Raw genomic sequence first — 20,314 nt, 5'->3', positions numbered from 1 at the left:
AGGGGTTCTATTACCAGTATTTCCTCATCCCAAAAAAGTCAGGTGGCGTTCGTCCAATCCTGGACCTTCGCATCCTAAACAAATATCTACAAAGGGAGAAGTTCAGGATGGTGACCTTGGGCTCTTTACTTCCTCTTCTACAAAAAGGGGATTGGCTGTGCTCTCTGGATCTCTAAGACGCCTCCACATACATCTCAATTATTCCATCTCATCGCAAATTCCTGCGATTCCTGGTCAGCCCTCGCCACTTCCAGTACCGTGTACTACCATTTGGCCTAGCGTCCGCTCCACGAGTCTTTACCAAGTGCCTGGTGGTGGTCTCAGCCTTCCTCAGGAGTCAGGGTGTCCATATCTACCCTTATCTTGACGATTGGTTGATAAATGCTCCATCTCACAAGCTGCATTGGCGTCCTTGCGTCTCAGTCTTCATACCCTGATCTCCCTAGAGTTTCTAATCAACTATCCCAAATCCAAGATAGTTCCATCCCAAACCCTATCCTTTATAGGAGCTGACCTAAACACTATACAGGCGAAAGCCTTCCTCCCTCAGGATTGGGCTTTCACCCTGGCCTCTCTGGCGCATCATTTGCAGGCTCGAGTATCCTCAACTGCTCGTCACTTCCTCATACTGCTGGGTCACATGGCGTCCGTGGTGCATGTCACTCCGATGGCCCACCTAGCCATGAGAGTAATGCAGTGGACCTTAAAATCCCAGTGGGTTCAAGCTTGTCAGCCAATGTCCAACATTGTTCACGTTACCACACAGCTCCGCCTGTCGCCTGCCTGGTGGATACAACACTCCAATCTACTTCAAGGCCTTCCATTTCAGGCTCCAGATCCTCAAATTACCTTGACAACAGACTCTTCCAACCTAGGGTGGGGTACTAATGTCGGCGATCTACAGTCCCAGGGAACCTGGTCTCCAGAGGAAGCCAAACACCAGATACATTTCCTGGAGCTTCGGGCAATCAGAATATGCCCTCAAGGTTTTTCAGGATTGCCTTTCGAACAAAACCATCCTGATTCAAACTGAAAATCAGATGGCAATGTGGTACATCAACAAGCAAGGGGGAACGGGCTCCTACCTCCTGTGTCAAGAAGCTGCACAGATATGGGTGTGGGCCCTTTCCCACTCGATGTGCCTCACAGCCACCTACTTGCCAGGCGTGGACAATGTCTTGGGGGACAAGTTGAATCGCACTTTTCATCTGCACAAGTGGTCTCTCAACCCCACGGTAGCGAACACAATATTGCACCATCGGGGTTACCCTCACATAGACCTCTTTGCGTCAGTCCACAACCGCAAAGTAAAAAATTTCTGCTCTCTAACTCGAGCCACCACTCGCAACCAAGGGATGTTTTCATCCTCTCGTGGGCCAGCGGTCTCCTCTATGAGTACCCTCCACTTTCACTCATATCGAAGACTCTCGTAAGGTTATGGAGGGACAAGGGCATAATGATTCTTATAGCCCCTCACTGGCCATGCCAGGTGTGGTTCCCAATCCTCCAGAACCTCTCAGTGCGCCAGCACATTCCTCTAGGGAAGGATCCATTTCTGATAACTCAGAATGATGGGTGCCTTCGCCACCCTAACCTCCAGGCCCTATCCCTGACAGCCTGGATGTTGAAAGGTTAATACTCCAACCTTTTAACCTTTCAGAGTCTGTGTCCCAAGTCCTGGTAGCTTCACGAAAGCCTTCCACGAGAAGGTCTTATTGTTCTAAATGGAAGAGGTTTACGATCTGGTGCACTTCCATTTATTTATTTACTTATTTAAAGATTTTTATATACCGTGGCACGTGTGTCACATCACCTCGGTTTACAGATAACAATAATTCAGCGAAATGCTTTACAATACAACATGTTAACTGATATAATAGACAACAAGGTTTACCCGTAAACTAGGTAAATTAAAAAATATATAGAGTAATAATTAACAAGAGGGTGAATTTCCGGGAGAGAGGGGGGGGGTGAGGAGGGAAGGAAGGGGTGATGGCGACATAGTTGGGTAGTAGAAGACTCAGTTAGTTAATAGTATGCTTTTTGAAACAACCAGGTTTTTAGGTTTTGCTTAAATTTTTTGTGGCACTCTTCCTGGCGTAGATCAGAGGGCATGCTGTTCCATATTGTAGAACCAGCTATGATGAAAGATTGATCTTTTGTAGAGGCAAGTTTGGTCATTTTAGGAGAGGGGATTGGCAGTCTGGCTAGATGCTGGGGTCTGGTTGGTCGGTTTGACTTTTTGAAGTGTAGGTGTTCAGAGAACCAAAGCATATTACTGTTGTGGATGGCTTTATGCATTAGTGTTATGGTTTTGTATATTATCCTGGATGAAACGGGAAGCCAGTGTAGAAACTGAAGTGCAGGAATGATGTGTTCGTGACGACGTGTGTCAGTAATAATGCGGGCCGCTGCATTTTGTAACATTTGCAATGGTTGTAGTGTGGTTTTTGGTAAGCCTAGTAGCAGTGCATTACAGTAGTCGAGTTTTGATAGTATGTCCATGTCCATAGATCCCCTCACCTGTTCCACAGCGAAGTTTCTGGACAATCTCTGGCACCTGTCAGAGTCAGGCCTGAAAACTTTCTCCATCAGGGTGCATGTCAGCACGGTAGCCGCGTTTCATAAGGGTGTGGGGGATGTTGCTATTTCAACACAACCCTTAGTAACACGCTTCATGAGAGGCTTGCTCCACTTAAAACTTCCACTGTGCTCTCCGGCCCCTGCTTGGGACCTTAACGTGGTTTTGGGGCGGCTTATAAAACCTCCATTTGAGCCTCTCTTGTGATCTCCATTATCTCACCTGGAAAGCAGTTTTTCTTCTCGCTATTACCTCCGATCGCAGAGTTAGTGAATAGCAGGCTTTAGTTACCTACCCGCCTTACACTAAAATTCTGCATGACAGGGTAGTGCTCCGCACTCACCCTAAGTTTTTACCAAAAGTAGTGTCTGAATTTCATCTTAATCAATCCATCATCCTACCTACCTTTTTTCCCATGCCCCATTCAAACCCAGGAGAACAGGCTCTGCATTCCTTGGACTGTAAACGTGCCCTAGCCTTTTATCTAGACCGCATATCAGCCCACAGGAAATTCACTTGTTTGTTTCTTTTGACACCATCAAATTAGGAAATCCTGTGGGAAAGCAGACACTCTCCTCCTGGTTAGTGGACTGTATTTCTTTTTACTACCAGAAAGCTGGCATTCCGCTTCAAGACCATGTGAAGGCACACTCTATCAGGGCAATGGCGACATTAGCACACCTCCGATCAGTGCTGCTTGCTGATATTTGTAAGGCTGTTACCTGGAGTTCTCTCTATACCTTCGCAGCCCATTATTGCTTAGATAAGGCTGGCAGACAAGATTCCATCTTTGGCCAGTCTGTTCTTTGCAACTTGTTTTCAGTTTAATGGCCCAACATCCTTCCACCAACCCGGCCAGGGTTTCAGGATGACCTCCTTATCAAATTCCACCCCTGCTGTTGTGCCTGTTGCACGTCTTTGGGTGCATTTGTTATATTGCTCGGGCATCCTCAGCACGGTCCTCATCCATATGTGAGGACCGAGCTGAGGATGCTTGTCCTGTGAGAAAGCAGAGTTGCTTACCTGTAACAGGTGTTCTCATAGGACAGCAGGATGTTAGTCCTCACAAAACCCGCATGCCACCCCGCGGAGTTGGGTTTGCTTACGTTTTCTTATTTTATTTTTCGCACATACTTTTTACTATAAGATGAGACTGAAGGGGGTCCCCTGATGGATGCAGGGTTAGTGCTGTGCTGGGCATGCCCAGTAGGCGCCATTCAAAGTTCTAGAAACTTTGACAAAAGTGTTCCGTGATTGGGCTCCATCCTGTGATGTCACCAATATGTGAGGACTAACATCCTGCTGTCCTGTGAGAACACCTGTTACAGGTAAGCAACTCTGCTTTCTCCAATTAGTTTTAGATGTGCTACATGCTAACTTCATTGAATGCCCCCTAGTCCTTCTATTATTCGAAAGAGTAAATAACCGATTCACTTTTACCTGTTCTAGATCTCTCATGATTTTAAATACTTCTGTCATAATCACCCTCAGCCGAATCTTCTCCAAGCTGAGCAGTCCTAACATCTTTAATCTTTCCTCATAGGGGAGCTGTTCCATTCCCTTTATCATTTTGGTCGCCCTTCTCTGTACCTTCTCCATTGCAACTATATCTTTTCTGAGATCCGGTGTCCAGAATTGTACACGGTATTCAAGGTGCGGTCTCACCATGGAGCGATACAGAAGCATTATGACATTTTCCGCTTTATTCACCATTCCCTTTCTAATAATTCTCAACATTGTTTGCTTTTTTGACTGCCACAGCACACTGAACCGACAATTTCAATGTATTATCCACTATGACGCCTAGTTCTCTTTCCTGGGTAGTAGCTCCTAATATGGAACCTAATAAAGTGTAACTATAGCATGGGTTATTTTTCCCTATATGCATCAACTTACACTTATCCTCATTAAATTTCATCTGCCATTTGGATGCCCAATTTTCCAGTCTCACACTCCACTTGTGATTTAACCATTCTGAATAATTTTGTATCATCTGCAAATTTGATTACCTCAGTCATCGTATTCCTTTCTAGATCATTTATAATTTATTGAAAAGCATGGGTTCCAGTACAGATCCCTGAAGCATTCCAATGCCCATTCCCCTCCACTGAGAAAATTGTCCATTTAATCCTATTCTCTGTTTCCTGTCTTTTAACCAGTTTCTAATCCATGAAATTACATCGCCACCTATCCCATGACTTTTTACTTTTTCTAGAAGCATCTCATGAGGAATCTTGTCAAATGCCTTCTGAAAATGCAAATACACTATTTCTACCAGTTCAATGTAGCTACATGTTTATTAACCCCTTCAAAAAAGTGAAGCAGATTTGTGAGGCAAGACTTGCCTTGGGTAAAGCCATGCTGACTTTGTTCCATTAAACCATGTCTTTCTATATGTTCTGTGATTTTGATATTTAGAACACTTTCCACTATTTTTCCTGGCATTGAAGTCAGGCTAACTGGTCTATAGTTTCCCGGAAGCCTTTTTAAATATTGGGTTTACATTAGCTACCCTCCAGTCTTCAGGTACAATGGATGATTTTAATGATAGGTTACACATTTTCACTAATAGATCTGAAATTTCATTTTTTAGTTCCTTCAGAGCCCTGGGGTATATACCATCCAGTCCAGGTGATTTACTACTCTTCAGTTTGTCAACCTACCACATTTTCTAGGTTCACCATGATTTAGTTCAGTCCATCTGAATCATTAACCATGAAAATCTTCTCCGGAACGGGTATCTCCTCAACATCCTCTTCAGTAAACACTGAAGCAAAGAAATTGTTTAATCTTTTTGCAATGGCCTTATCTTCTCTAAGTGCCCCTTTAAGCTCTCTATCATCTAACAGTCCAACTGACTCCCTCGCAGGCTTTCTGCTTCGGATATATTTAAAAAATTTTTACCATGAATTTTTGCCTCTATGGCCAACTTCTTTCAAATTCTCTCTTAGCCCATCTTATCAATGTCTTACATTTCACTTGCCAACGCTTATGCTTTATCCTGTTTTCTTTTGTTGGATCCTTCTTCCAATTTTTGAATGAAGATCTTTTGGATAAAATAGCCTCTTTCACCTCAACTTTTAACCATGCCGGTAATCATTTTGCCTTCCTTCTATCTTTTCTAATGTGTGGTCTGGCTGCTTCCTCAGATACTTGCTGGATCAGGTAAGTGCTTGGGGGGCTTGAGTCTGTCAATGCCTGGGCCAAGGCTGAGACCTTGGCATTGAGCTTCAGTCCATGCCCTAGGCGAAGCTTCAGCTTTGAGACTAGGCAGATATGCTGACATCGCACTCAGGTATAGACTGAGGCCACTGCTTTGGGCTTCAGCCAATGTCCCAGGCAAGTTCCCTGTCTCTGGCTTTGGCCTTGAACTAGGCCTGACTGGATGTTTGGAACAAATTACATGAGTAAGGCTCCGTGAAAGAAACAAATTGCCCTTATTTGTCACATTTTACAAATTCATTTGAAATGAATGCACATCCCTAGGGAACAGAGGAAGAAAAACAGTTTGAGTATCTGTAAAAACTATTATATTTGCATCTGAAAGTTTCAATGAGTCAGCTATTTTACAAATGTACCGTATTTTTCGCTCCATAAGATACACTTGTCCATAAGATGCACCTAGGATTTAGAGGGGGGGAAATTTAAAAAAAAAAAAAATTGTGCTAAACCGGCTCTGTCCCCGGGCGTCTGTGCGTCTTATGGAGCAAATTAGGGGAATGCATAACTTTTTTTTTTTCTTCCCATTTTGTTTTCGGGTCTGGGGAGGGCCATTTCGGTCCACTACCCAGATCAGAAAGCTTTTCTTTCTCTGGGAACCCCCCCGCCCCCCCCAAAAAAAACAAACCCATCCCAACCCTTTAAATTAATTAACAACCCACCACCATCCTGACACCCCCCCCCCCCCCCCAAGACCTGCCAAAAGTCCCTGGTGGTCCAGCAGGTCTAGGAACGGTCCGGGAGCGATCTCCTGGGCTTGGGCCGTCGGTTGCCAGGAATCAAAATGGCACAGACTGCCCTTTGCCCTTACTATGTCACTGGGGCCGACCAATGACAGCGGTAGCCCCTGTGACATAGTAAGGTCAAAGGGCCGTCAGCTTCCAGTAATCAAAATGGTGCCGATGGCCCTTTGCCCTTACTATGTCACAGGGGCTATCGCTGCCATTTGTTGGCCCCAGTGACATAGTAAGGGCAAAGGGCCGATGGTGCCATTTTGATTACTGGCAGCTGATGGCCCTTTGCCCTTACTATGTCACAGGGACTACCACTGCCATTGATCGGCCCCAGTGACATAGTAAGGGCAAAGGGCCGTCGGCGCCATTTTGATTACTGGTGACCGACGGCCCAAGCCCAGGAGATCGCTCCCGGACCGCTCCTGGACCCCCGCTGGACCACCAGGGACTTTTGGCGGGTCTTGGGGGAGTCAGGAGGGTGGGGGTTTTTTTTTAGATTTTTAGTTTTTTTTTTAATATTCGCTCCATAAGACGCACATACATTTTCCCCCCACTTTTGGGGGGAAAAAGTGCGTCTTATGGAGCGAAAAATATGGTACATTTTTCTGCTAATAGCAACTCTTCTTTCTTAACAGAAGAGAGCAATTAAAAGTTGCTGCATAGATCAAAACTCTGGTTCTTAGGATAGTTTTATGGTTGTTGTGTACCCTTTAACCTACTAGGAGTGGAATGATTTTTTTCATTTAGTTTTGCATCTCAGCCTCTCATCAACCTTCAAGGGCCACATTGACTGTCAGGGTTTTCCCATTATACAAGTATACATGGTAGAGTGGTAAGATTGTGGGGGTTAGACAGAGGCTCCTCTTCGTATAAATTCCTTGGAAGGCAACAATATCCTCACATTCCGTCTAATGATATTAGAAGCTTTATGATGCATTCACAAAAAAGTGGGGTGTAGCTTGCTTGTTACGGCTGTTACTACCCCCAAACCAAATAAGCCTGATACTTTACTTTCAATGCATATCTAGCATAGCTCTCTGCTTCAACAGCAGGTGAGAAAGTCTGATACTTCACTTTCAATGCATATCCAGCATAGTTCTCTGCTTCAACGGCAGGGGAGAAAGTCTGATACTTCACTTTCAACACATAGCTCTCTGCTTCAACGGCAGGGGAGAAAGTCTGATACTTCACTTTCAACGCATAGCTCTCTGCTTCAACGGCAGGGGAGAAAGTCTGATACTTCACTTTCAACGCATAGCCAGCATAGCTCTCTGCTTCAACGGCAGGGGAGAAAGTCTGATACTTCATTTTCAACGCATATCCAGCATAGCTCTCTGCTTCAATGGCAGGGGCAATGTAGAAAAGAGGTTCTATATATAGACAACCAACAAGGACTGAATTACATAGTCGAGTAAACAAAAACAATGGGTGTAGCTTGCTTATTGAGGCAGTTACTACCCCTAACTATACATATTCAATTAGATGCAGTTCCAACACTGCTCTCTACATTAATGGTGGGGTGGAAGGGAAATAGAACTAAAAGGTACTAAGAGTAAGAGGAAAAAAAAAGTGCATAGCTTGCTGGGCAGACTGGATGGGCCATTTTGGTCGTCTTCTGCTGTCATTTCTATTTTTCTATGTCATCTTGACTCAAAATGTGGGAAGGACCCAGAATAGTGTATGCCCATCCCCAGCCAGTTTAAATAATAATTACTTTCTTCATCTCTCTTTACTGTCATAAAAATGGACAAGTAACAGCCAATTTTCAAAACATTTACGCATGTAAAATTAGCATATATGCAAATAGCTTGTACTCACACCCATATTATTTTAAAAACATCAAAAGCATGTGCATATTTTTAGTCTCGCACTCAGATTTATATGCAAAAATTTGATCATTATGGGGTGGGGCTAAGAGATTTACATGTGTACATTTGTGAACTTAGAAGCCAAAATGTCCAAAATTTTTTGATTCTTTATAGAGGAAATAATTTCTTTAAAATGCCCGACTCAGGCCGAGTTTCACCCTCTCTCAAAGGGGCTGCATCAGGGGCTACAACACATAAATGGATACATAAATACTAATAAATAAAACAAATCATAAAAACACACGAACATAGGACATAAATAATGGTAACATTAAAAGTGAAAACAGAAAATGTGTGACAGCAATTTTGTCGGGCTTTTTAAAGAAATTATTTCCTCAATAAAGAATCAAAATATTTTGGACATTTTGGCTTCTAATTCTCATTTTGTTGCCTCCACGGCTTTGTTAGACAGCCTTCCTTGCTGCTTTCTCAACCCATTTGTGAACTTATTCATATAATTTTACACCTGCTAATTATCTAGTGCAATTGATATCAGACTCCTCTATTATCCCAGGACAAGCAGGATGCTAGTCCTCACATATGGGTGACGTCACTGACAGAGCCCTATTCCAGAAAACTTTCTGTCAAAGATTCTAGAAACTTTTGACTGGCATCCCGAGCCTACTGAGCATGCCCAGCATGCCATGATCCTTCGAGCCACAGGGCTCTCCCTTCAGCCTTCTTTTTTTCCGCAAAGCCATTAGCCTCGCGGTTCTAGGAGTCCTGTGTGGTGAATTTTCACCATACAAAAAAGTTGATTAAAAACTCAGAAAAACTTTCGACACCATAGGGGTCTCCCTTTTTTTACCATCGCAGGTAAGTCTTTCCATTTTTTCTTTCGGTTCCGCAACTGTTTAATTCCAGCCTGAAAGTCGTCAACGGCTGTCCGACTTTCAAAATGGCTACGGGTTTTAAAAAAAATGCCCGATTTGTTGCCATACCATGTCCATTACGGACCCACACTTAGAGTGTGTACTCTGCCTCGGCAAGGGACACGATGTCTTAATGTGCCCAAAATGCACAGAGATGACGCCCAAAGGCAGAAGACTAAGGATGGAGAAAATGGAGCACCTGTCCATCTCCAATTAATGCCTTCGACATCAACGTCCATGCAGTCGTCTCCAGCTGAAGTGATACGGAAGGTTATCCTTAAAAAAACGAAGACCCGATGAAGCAGGGGATCGGCCGTCACCAACCCCTTCAAGGTCATCCATAAAATAGACATCGGTCATTGAAAAAGGTATCAAGCACAAGCATCAGCATCTGAGGCCTCACGATCCCGAGACTGATCCGATACCTGGTTTTCCATCGACGGATCCCAAATCAGCGTCTAAGAAACCTCAGAGAGACAATGATGTGCCGAGGCCTTCCACTCCACCGCGATCCCCACCAATATCGGTGCCGGGAACCATACCTCCACAGGGCCCTGCGGAGGTACCGGTATCACCTTCGCTGCCTCCCCCCATAGCTGCTCTGATCTCACCAGCTATGCGGGCGGAACTGGATGGTTATATCCATCAGGCAGAGACGTGCTCCTCGATGTGCCGCCGATGCCAGCACCGACTCAGTCATCGAGGCCAGCACCATCGCTGATACCGGTTCCACTATCATCACTGGTGCCCACTCCGATGCCAATGCCGGACGTATCATTTTTTGCACTGATTTTTGCAAAACTGGATACTCTTATCGACGCCATTCTGATGAAAACGCCAGAATTACCGATGCCAGCACCGAGGGAAGAGGACATAGCAAAGGAAGTACCGATGCCGGAGCCACTCCCAGGCCCATCGGGAGTCCCACGACCATGTCCACCATTTTCTCCATTGTTCCCTTCGAAACCCAGAGGAAAACCGTTGATGCCATTGGTACCATTACCATCTACACCTCTTTGACCACATACACATGATACCTGGGATGATCCTAATACTGATACCTCTTCAGAGGAAGTACTCTCAGAACCCTCTCCTCCAGAGGAAAGACAAAAATCCCATCCAGAGGTCCTATTCTTCTCAAATTTCATTAAGGATATGGCTGACACCATCCCATTCCAGCTGGAATCTGAGGAGGACGCCAGACAAAAGACCTGGAAGTGTTGCAGTTCGTGGACCCACCTAAAGAGGTGTTAGCAATACCAGTTCACGAGGTACTTGTTGATTTGCAACACAGGTTATGGGAGCACCCATGCACCATACCACCAGTAAATAAAAGGACTGATGCCACATAACTAGTTCAACACATCCTAGGCTTCCAGAAGACTCAACTACCTCATCAATCAGTAGTAGTTGAGTCAGCACTAAAGAAAAACAAACGAATAAATCCTCATTCTTCTACCCCACCAGGTAAAGACAATAGATTCTTGGACAACATAGGCAGAAAAATGTTTCAGGGATACATGTTAGTTTCCAGAATTGCGTCCTACCAATTATATATGACACAATATCAGCGTAACTTATAAACAGATTCAATAACTCTCTGAAACTCTTCCCCAGCAGGTCCAAGATTCTTTCAGTTCCATAATACACAACGGCTTAGAAACGGGCAAACACGAAGTTCGTGCAGCTTACGACAGTTTTGAAACTGCATCAAGATTGTCAGCCACCGGTATAAGTGCTCAAAGATGGGCCTGGCTGAAGGCCTCTGACCTGAGACCGGAAATACAGGAAAAACTGGCTGATCTCCCTTGTCTAGGAGACAATCTCTTCGGGGATAAGGTTAAGGAAGCTGCTTCCCAGCTCAAGGAGCACTCAGAAACATTGAGACAACTATTCTTGGCACCTCAGGAGTCTCAAACATCAGCAAGAAGACTCCCAAGGAAGGAATCAAAGTGGCCATACTACAGGCCGAGGCATTACTATCCACCTCCTGCCCATGGAAGATAGTCTAGGCCACTTCAAAGGACACAGCCTAGGCAACCAAGAGCACCTAGGGCTAAACCCCCTCCGCAAACAGGGGCAGCTTCGGGATTTTGAAAAGGAACCAGAGAACAGAAGCCTATTTGTAAATACGACCCCAAATTTTACCAGTAGGTCGGATCATGTTTTTCCAACACAGTTGGTCAAACACCACAGATCAATGGGTACTTTCCATAACATCTCAAGGGTACCACCTGGACTTTCTCGCTGTACTAAACGATACACCACCCACCTCGTCTTGGACATTATACAACCAATCCACACTCTTACAGAAAAAATTATCCACCCTTCTGAGAGCCAGGGCTGTGGAACCTGTTCTCTGGCCTCAGCAGGGCAGAGGATTCTACACCTATTTCCTCATTCCAAAGAAAACAGGAGGCCTACGTCCCATATTAGACCTCCGAAACCTCAACAAATTCCTGAAAAAAGAAAAATTCAGGATGGTATCATTGGGCACCATGCTACCTCTACTTCAAAAAGGAGATTGGCTCTGTTCTCTGGATCTTCAGGGCACTTACGCTCACATTCCAATATTCCCTCCTCATCGCAAGTATCTGCGATTCCTGGTAGGAAGTCAACAGTACCAATACAAGGTGCTACCATATGGTCTTGCTTCAGTACCTCGGGTGTTCACAAAGTGCCTAACAGTGGCAGGTGTGCACGTGTTCCCTTACCTGGACGACTGGCTCATCAGAAGCCAAACCAGACAAGGAACTCTCAATTCTCTCAAGCTCACAATAACTCTACTCCATTCACTGGGATTCCTCATCAGCTACCAGAAATCCCACTTCACACCATCTCACCTGTTACAATTCATCGGAGCAGAATTAAACACCATAACAGCAAAAGCTTTCCTTCCAAAAGACCGTGCACAGACACTCGCCTCGTTAGCAGGCTCTCTGCGCACACGGACACAGATGACAACTCATCAATGCCTCACTCTTCTCAGTCACATGGCCTCCACAGTGCACATTACTCCTATGGCCAGATTAGCCATGAGACTCACTCAATGGACACTCAGAAATCAATGGATACAAGCCATTCAACCACTGTCTTATCCAGTTCAAGTAACTCAGCAACTACGGTCCTCGCTCCTATGGTGGACAAACATGGACAACTTGCTCACAGGCCTACCTTTCCAACAACCAATTATGCAAGTGACATTAACTACAGATGCATCCACCTTAGGGTGGGGAGCACACATTGGCCATATGCAGACTCAAGGTCTTGTACAAAACTGGAAGCTACCTTTCAGATAAACTTCCTAGAGCTTCGAGCTATACGTTATGCGCTACATGTGTTCAAGGATTGCCTTTCTCACAAGACTGTTCTGATACAAACAGACAACACAGTAGTCATGTGGTACATCAACAGACAGGGAGGTACGGGCTCATATCTCCTTTGTCAAGAAGCAGCACAAATTTGGGACTGGGCCCTAACACACTCAATGTTTCTCCGGGCCACTTATCTGGCAGGCATTCATAACGTAGTGGCGGATCGCCTCAGTCGTCAATTCCAACCTCATGAGTGGTCTCTGGATCCAGAAGTGGCGACCAAGATCTTTCAATGTTGGGGCCAACCAACAGTAGACCTCTTTGTATCACAACTGAATTACAAAGTGGACAAATTTTGCTCCCTGTACAAGCAGAGAAACCGCTTACCCAGGGACGCCTTTGTTCGCCACTGGAACTCAGGCCTTCTATATGCGTATCCCCCGATACCGCTCATAACCGAAACCCTTGTGAAGCTGCAACAGCACAAAGGGTCCATGATACTCATAGCCCCATATTGAGACATCCCAACCTTCAATCCCTATCCCTAACAGCCTGGATGTTGAAAGCTTGATCTTGCAACCACTCAATCTTTAAACTAATGTCTCTCAAGTGCTTGTAGCTTCACGTAAACCCTCCACACGAAAGAACTATCGTGCTAAGTGGAAATGGTTTACCACGTGGTGCACACCAAACAGTGTAAATCCTTTTTCTTGCACTACATCATCTTTAATAGACTATCTATGGCATCTCTCAGACTCTGGTCTCCAGACCTCATCTGTAAGAGTACATTTAAGTGCAATCTCAGCTTATCACAATACCGTCGGAGATGCACCAATATCAGTGCAACCCCTCGTTAGTAGGTTTATGAGAGGTTTACTTCAACTTAAACCTCCACACCAACCACCAGTCGCTGAATGGGACCTTAATGTGGTCTTAACACGGCTCATGCGTTCTCCTTCTGAACCCATGGATTCCTGTGATCATAAATTTCTCACTTGGAAGACTATTTTCTTAACAGCCATCACATCTGCGAGAAGGGTTAGCGAGTTACAAACACTTGTCACATACTCACCCTACACAAAATTCCTGTATGATCGAGTGGTACTCCGTACACATCCAAAATTTCTTCCCAAGGTAGTTACGGAATTCCATTTGAATCAATCCATCATCTTGCCTACTTTCTTTCCAAAACTGCACTCCCACCAAGGAGAGAGGGCTTTACACACCTTGGACTGTAAACGTGTGCTCGCATATTACTTAGATCGCACTACGGCCCATAGGAAATCGACCCAGCTCTTTGTTTCTTTTGATCCAAACAAACCGGGTAAAGTGGTAGGCAAGCAAACTCTATCTAATTGGCTTGCAGATTGTATACAATTTTGTTATGAAAAAGCAGGCCTTCCTCTCCAGGGGCGAGTAAAGGCTCACTCAGTAAGAGCAATGTCAACCTCAGTAGCACACTATCGTTCAGTGCCAATAGCTGACATATATAAAGCCGCAACATGGAGTTAAGAGAACATGGAGTTTGTGGCTCACTACTGTCTCGACAAGGAAGGACGACAAGATTCAACCAATGGACAATCTGTCTTAAAGAACTTGTTTCCAGTATGATCCCAACTCCTTCCACATCCAACCTTTCGTGATTTCAGGCTGCCTCATTTTTCCCAACAGTACACCAGTTGTTGTGCCTGTTGCACAAGTTGTACACTGTTGATCCAATACAAAGATGACTCAGCCTGTAGCTTGTTAATCACCCACATGTGAGGACTAGCATCCTGCTTGTCCTGGGATAAAGCAAAATTGCTTACCTTGTAATAGGTGTTATCCCAGAACAGCAGGATGTAGTGCTCACGAAACCCACCTGCCACCCCACGGTGTTGGGTCCAACACGTTTTATTATTTTATTTTTGGCTAACGCTCATTGCTACAAACGAGACTGAAGGGAGACCCCTGTGGCTCGAGGGATCATGGCATGCTCAGGATGCCAGTCAAAAGTTTCTAGAAACTTTGACAAAGTTTTCCAGAATAGAGCTCAGTCAGTGACGTCACCCATATGCGAGGACTACATCCTGCTATCCTGGGATAACACCTATTTCAAGGTAATCAATTTTGCTTTCTTTAATATTGATTGGGTGGGTGGTCTAGAAGGGTTTCAATGACCTGAAGAAGGATTGGTTGAAGTGGTGGTGGTTTCAGCAAACTGGTGATTTCAATTATGTGAAATTTTGTAAAACATACCAACATCTGTACATAAACAGGATTTTACTCAAGCCAGTCAGTTTTTTTGCATGTAAAATATGTGCACGTGTGTTTAAAATAAGTAGAAAAGGTGCACACCATCAGTGTATTGAAATATGTGCTGTCAATGCATTGCAGATATTTGAGTGTATCCATTTATATAATGTGAAAGTTTCAGAGTAGACATATGCGTATTTTATAATTTGTGAATACCACATATGCGCAGATTATAAAATATCATCGTAGATATTCATGTGGCTATATATGTGTCTATATGGGGCCATGCACAGTTGTTTGAAAGTTACCTTCTTAATGAATAAACCAAGTTTCTTGACATTCATTAACTATGCTTCATTTTTTGCTCCTTTCAGATAGCCACGATGCTGTTTTGAGGTTTAATGGTGCTCCTACTATAGGATTTCATCAAGATGTAGGAGAGAAAACTACAATTCGACTTATTAATTCTCAGGTAATATATCACAGTAAAAAGAAGAGAGAATACACCATTCTTATCATTTACACTAGTCTTTCTAGGCTAGGGAAGTAATTTTAAAAGAAGTTAAACATGTAAACGTAACATACTATCATAGCAATTTTAAAAAGCCATTTACATACATAAAGTCCACTTATACATGAATATCCTATGGACAATTCAATGGCAAATATTGTAGCAATTTTCAACAGCCCACTTGCATGGGTAAAGTGTATTTACACATGTAAAATCCAATTGTAAGTATGTAGATATTTTAAAATCATGCCCATAGTGTCCTAAAGGATTTCTCTCATTCTGTATTTGTGAAAAATGGCTCCCTACATCTGGTCTCCCGCCATATTTTGCAGCTGTGGGTTATTGATTAGTCATAGATCAACTGGTTTGTTTTTTTAAGATGAGCATTCTTTGGCTTTGATTCTTAGAAATGTCTCCTTTTTGCTAGTAGTAGATAACCACTAGTGAATAACACAATTATCCAATGGGATAAATAAAGAGAAATAAAGGAGCTCTACTCTTTCTCTACTGCGACTGTAGAGATACACTTGATTTAGATTATAGGGACAACAAGGAGGCTCAGCTCAATGCTGCAAGGAGAGCATACAAGCTCAGTTCCTACTGAAAGTAGGCATGGTTTTTACTGTTTGCCAGCTCGGAGAAAATTCTTTTGCCAGCTCGGAGAAAATTCTTTTGCCAGCGCGGAGAAAATTCTTTTTCACTCAATGCACAATAAAGCTCTGGAATTTGTTGCCAGGGGATGTGGTTAGTGCAGTTGGTGTAGCTGGGTTCAAAAACGGTTTGGATAAGTTCTTGGAGAAGAAGTCCATTAATGGCTATTAACCAATTATACTTAGGGAATAGCCACTGTTATTAATTGCATCAGTAGCATGAGTTCTTTTTAGTGTTTGGGTAATTGCCAGGTTCTTGTGGTCTGGTTTTGGCCTCTGTTGGAAACAGGATGCTGGGCCTGATGGACCCTTGGTCTGACCCAGCATGGCAATTTCTTATGTTCTTATGTTCACACTGGAAATGTTTTATTCTTCAGTTACTAGTTAAGGAGAAGGTTCATGTTCTAACATTTTTTGTACTTTTTTTATTAACCAAATATTTTGCATCCTATAGAAATGCAAGTGGTTATTAGCTGAGGTTTTGCCAATTAAAATTTAAAATTAGCCTGTAAAATACAGTTTTAGAAAAACTAAACAGAAGCCTGGCATTTGAGTTCCTGTCATTTGGTTTTCTGGACCTATCTCTCCAGAATTCTGGCATGCACATACAGACATTTTAAGGTATGCTTTTCATTTGAATTTCTATTCATGACTCAATACGGCAGAAGATGCAAGTAGTATAGAGTCATGTGTACTCTTTATTTACATCTATCTGGGCTAGTTCAACCTTAACTACAACCTCTCTACTGGGATATTCTAATTTTCTTCTTTTGCAAATATCCTTGGAAGATATCTTCCTCCTAACTCTGTGCTTCTGGGTTTTTGACTCCCCCCTATAGTCTACTTTAAAAATTGTTCTCCTATTTAAATACTGGTTCCACTAACAGAATTCATGCCCTCAGAGATGTGATGGAAAGAAGATAAACAATGGGACCCTGTGATACCAGGGTGTGAATTATATCAATGTGATAGGGCAAATCAAATTGGTGGATGGGTGGCACTATATGTATAACATGGCATAGAGTCAAGCAAGTTAAAAATCCTACAGGAAACAAAATGCACTGTGGAATCCTTATGGATAGAAATTCCATGTGTGATTAAGACTGTAGCTGTGGGTATATACTATCGGCCATATGGCCAACATAAAGAAACAGACTGTGAAATGCTAGCTGAAATTAACAAAGCAATACATTTGGAAACACAATAATAGGAGATTTCAATTACTTCGGTATTGATTGAGTCTCATTGGAACATGCTAGAGAGTTTGTTTCTAGATGTCATAAACGTTTGCTTCATGGAGCATCTGGACCTAGAACCAGTGGAAGGGGCAGCAACTTTAGATGAATAATTGCTTCTCACAGGACAAGCAGGATGGTTGTCCTCACAAATGGGTGACATCAAGGATGGAGCCCAACCATGGAAAACTTCTGTCAAAGTTTCAGGAACTTTGACTGGCCCCTACTGGGCATGCCCAGCACGGCACTAACCCTGCAGCCAGCAGGGGTCTCCCTTCAGTCTTCTTTTTTCCGCGCAGCAGTAGCCACGTGGTCAAAGAGCTCTTAACCACGTTCCTGACAGGAATTCTTCAATTAACAATTTCTGAAGAAAATTTGCCCCTCAGGGGTCTCCCTTCTTCAAATTTTTCATCAGCGAAACTTCGGTAAGTTTTTGCCGTCGTTTAGTCGACTACCGTCGAGTTTGGCCCTCTAGGCCCGTTGGCAGTCGACAGTCCCGCGGCTAAATTTTTGGCCTATGGCCATGGCGTCGGGGTTCCGTCGGTGTCCAGATTGTACCCGAACTATGTCAATCACAGACCCACATAGAGTCTGTGTTTTGTGCTTAGGAAGCGAACATGATGTCCTGACTTGCACCAAATGTGCCCTAATGACAGCAAAAGGTCGCAAAGCCAGAATGGAAAAGATGGGACTCCTTTTCCATGCTCGTACCCTAACGCCATTGATTGCATCGACGTCATCGGAACCGGCACCGTCGAAGTCTCATCATCATCGACAGCCCTCCGGTGACCGTCCGCCATCGACGACTTCACGGCCATCGACTCCTGTCCCTTCCCCTGATCATCGAGGGGATCGGAAGGAGAAACATCGCCATCGACGTCATAAGTCTCGGCCCATCGAGGAATCGATGTCATCGACCTTCGTACCGTCCGAGCCTCCGCCAAAGAAGTCTCGACCAGAAGTGGCACCGTCCACTCCTGTCTCGCAGACACCAAGGCAACCCTCACCCCTCCAGGGTTTGGGAGCCGCGATTCCACCGGTGACGGTGGTCCCTCCAGCTCAGCCTCAGCCTCCCTCTCCCGTCGAGCCGGGTCTCATTACCCCAGGTCTCCGGGCAGAACTGGACCGGCTGGTCCAGGAGGCCATCAACAAGGCGATACTACGGTTCCAGACTCCTCCGGCACCGAGAGTGGAACCGGTCACCGATCCGATTCCAGCAGCACTGGCGCTGCTGCTTGCCCGGATGGAAGCTCTTATGAATGCCCTTCCACCGGCAATACCCGGATCACCGACAGCCTTCTCATCCAGTGGAGAAACACCGTACCGAATTCCCCCTTCGGGGGTAGTTCCATCGGTGCCTTGTCATCCCTCGCCACCGATACATTCCTCGGGGGCGATACGCACATCAGCTCCACCGAGGATTCCGATGCCGACACCGATTCCCTCGATGCCGGCACCGATTCCATCGAGGACATTCTCGATGCCCCCAGTGATTCCTTTCAATTTCTCGGAGCCTCAACCGGGGCCTTCAGGTATTCAGCCCCCTCATGGTCCTACAGGTCAGCATCCTGATCCTTATGACACCTGGGGTGATGATACCTCTACTGACACCGATGATTTGCCTTCACCACCCTCTCCTGCGGGGAGTAGAAAGCATTCTCCCCCTGAGGACCTCTCTTTCATAAATTTTGTGAAGGAAATGTCGGAGTTGGTCCCTTTTCAGCTTCAGTCTGAACAAGATGACAGGCACCAGATGATGGAATTACTCCAATTCCTGGATGCCCCTAAGGTCATCACCTCTATTCCAATTCATCAGGTTTTTCTAGACCTTCTAAAAAAGAATTGGGAATCTCCTGGATCTATTGCTCCTGTAAACAAAAAAGCTGACTCTACCTATCTCGTACAGTCAGCTCCTGGCTTTCAAAAGCCACAATTGGACCATCATTCTGTTGTGGTAGAATCAGCTCAAAAGAAAGCTAAACGACTAAAACCACATTCTTCCATACCTCCTACTAAGGAAAATAAATTCCTAGATAGTATAGGTAGAAAGGTCTACCAAGGAGCCATGCTGATCTCTAGAATAGCTTCTTATCAGCTGTATATGACTCAATATAATAGGGTCATCCTGAAACAGATGCAGGAGTACTCATATGCCTTACCAGAACAGTTCCAACCACAACTTCAATCCCTACTAAATAAAGGATTTGAAGCTGGGAAGCATGAAATAAGAACGGCTTATGACATCTTTGATGCTTCTACTAGACTTTCTGCCTCGGCCATCTCTGCCAGACGATGGGCTTGGCTTAAATCATCTGACCTTCGTCAAGAAGTTCAGGACAGGCTCTCTGACTTGCCCTGTCTAGGGGATAATTTGTTTGGTGAGCAGATTCAGCAAATTGTTGCTGAACTAAAGGATCATCATGAAACACTTAAACAGCTCTCATCCATTCCTCCTGACTTGCCTTCTAAACAGCCGTTTAGGAAGGACTCCAAAAAGTCTTTCTTCCGGCCATGGAAGTATTATCCCCCACTAGCCAAGGCTAGGCCCGCGAGGTCTTACCATAAAACTCAACCTCACCAGTCTCGTAAACAAAAGCCCGCAGCAGCTCCACAACCTGGCCCTGCGGCGGGTTTTTGACTCATTTAGAGAGCACTTGCCAAACCCCTCTTCCAGCCATACCAGTAGGAGGTCGGCTGTGCCACTTTCTAGAAAGGTGGCGTCATATCACCACAAATCAGTGGGTGATAGCGATAATTGCACAGGGTTACCATCTCAACTTCCTGACTCTACCTTCCGACTCCCCACCCCTGCAGGTGTGGAGACTAACCGATCACTCTGTTCTTTTAGAGCAGGAAGTTTCTCTTCTCCTACAGTCAAACGCTATAGAACCCGTTCCTCCCTTACAACAAGGACTAGGGTTCTACTCCAGGTACTTCCTGATCCCAAAAACGTCAGGGGGACTTCGTCCGATCTTGGACCTGCGGGCCCTCAAGTACCTTCACAAGGAGAAGTTCAAGATGGTAACCCTGGGCTCGCTTCTCCCTCTGCTGCAAAGAGGGGATTGGCTATGCTCTCTAGACCTCAAAGACGCATA

General features: G+C 44.6%; 1 protein-coding gene across 5 annotated transcripts in view; it reads left to right on the top strand.

Annotated features, from left to right (window-relative positions):
• The window catches only part of ST6GAL1 (ST6 beta-galactoside alpha-2,6-sialyltransferase 1), a 239,412-nt gene that overhangs the window by 144,211 nt on the left and 74,887 nt on the right, over positions 1-20,314 (top strand). For all 5 annotated transcript variants that reach the window (XM_029615815.1, XM_029615814.1, XM_029615810.1 and 2 more), the window contains one exon: positions 15,198-15,295. In XM_029615815.1, the coding sequence (XP_029471675.1) occupies positions 15,198-15,295 (98 nt within the window). The remainder of the gene's footprint in view (positions 1-15,197; positions 15,296-20,314) is intronic.

The sequence above is a fragment of the Rhinatrema bivittatum genome, chromosome 9, assembly GCF_901001135.1.
Source record: "Rhinatrema bivittatum chromosome 9, aRhiBiv1.1, whole genome shotgun sequence".
Classification (NCBI taxonomy): domain Eukaryota; kingdom Metazoa; phylum Chordata; class Amphibia; order Gymnophiona; family Rhinatrematidae; genus Rhinatrema; species Rhinatrema bivittatum.
This window is presented reverse-complemented; position numbering and strand designations above follow the sequence as displayed.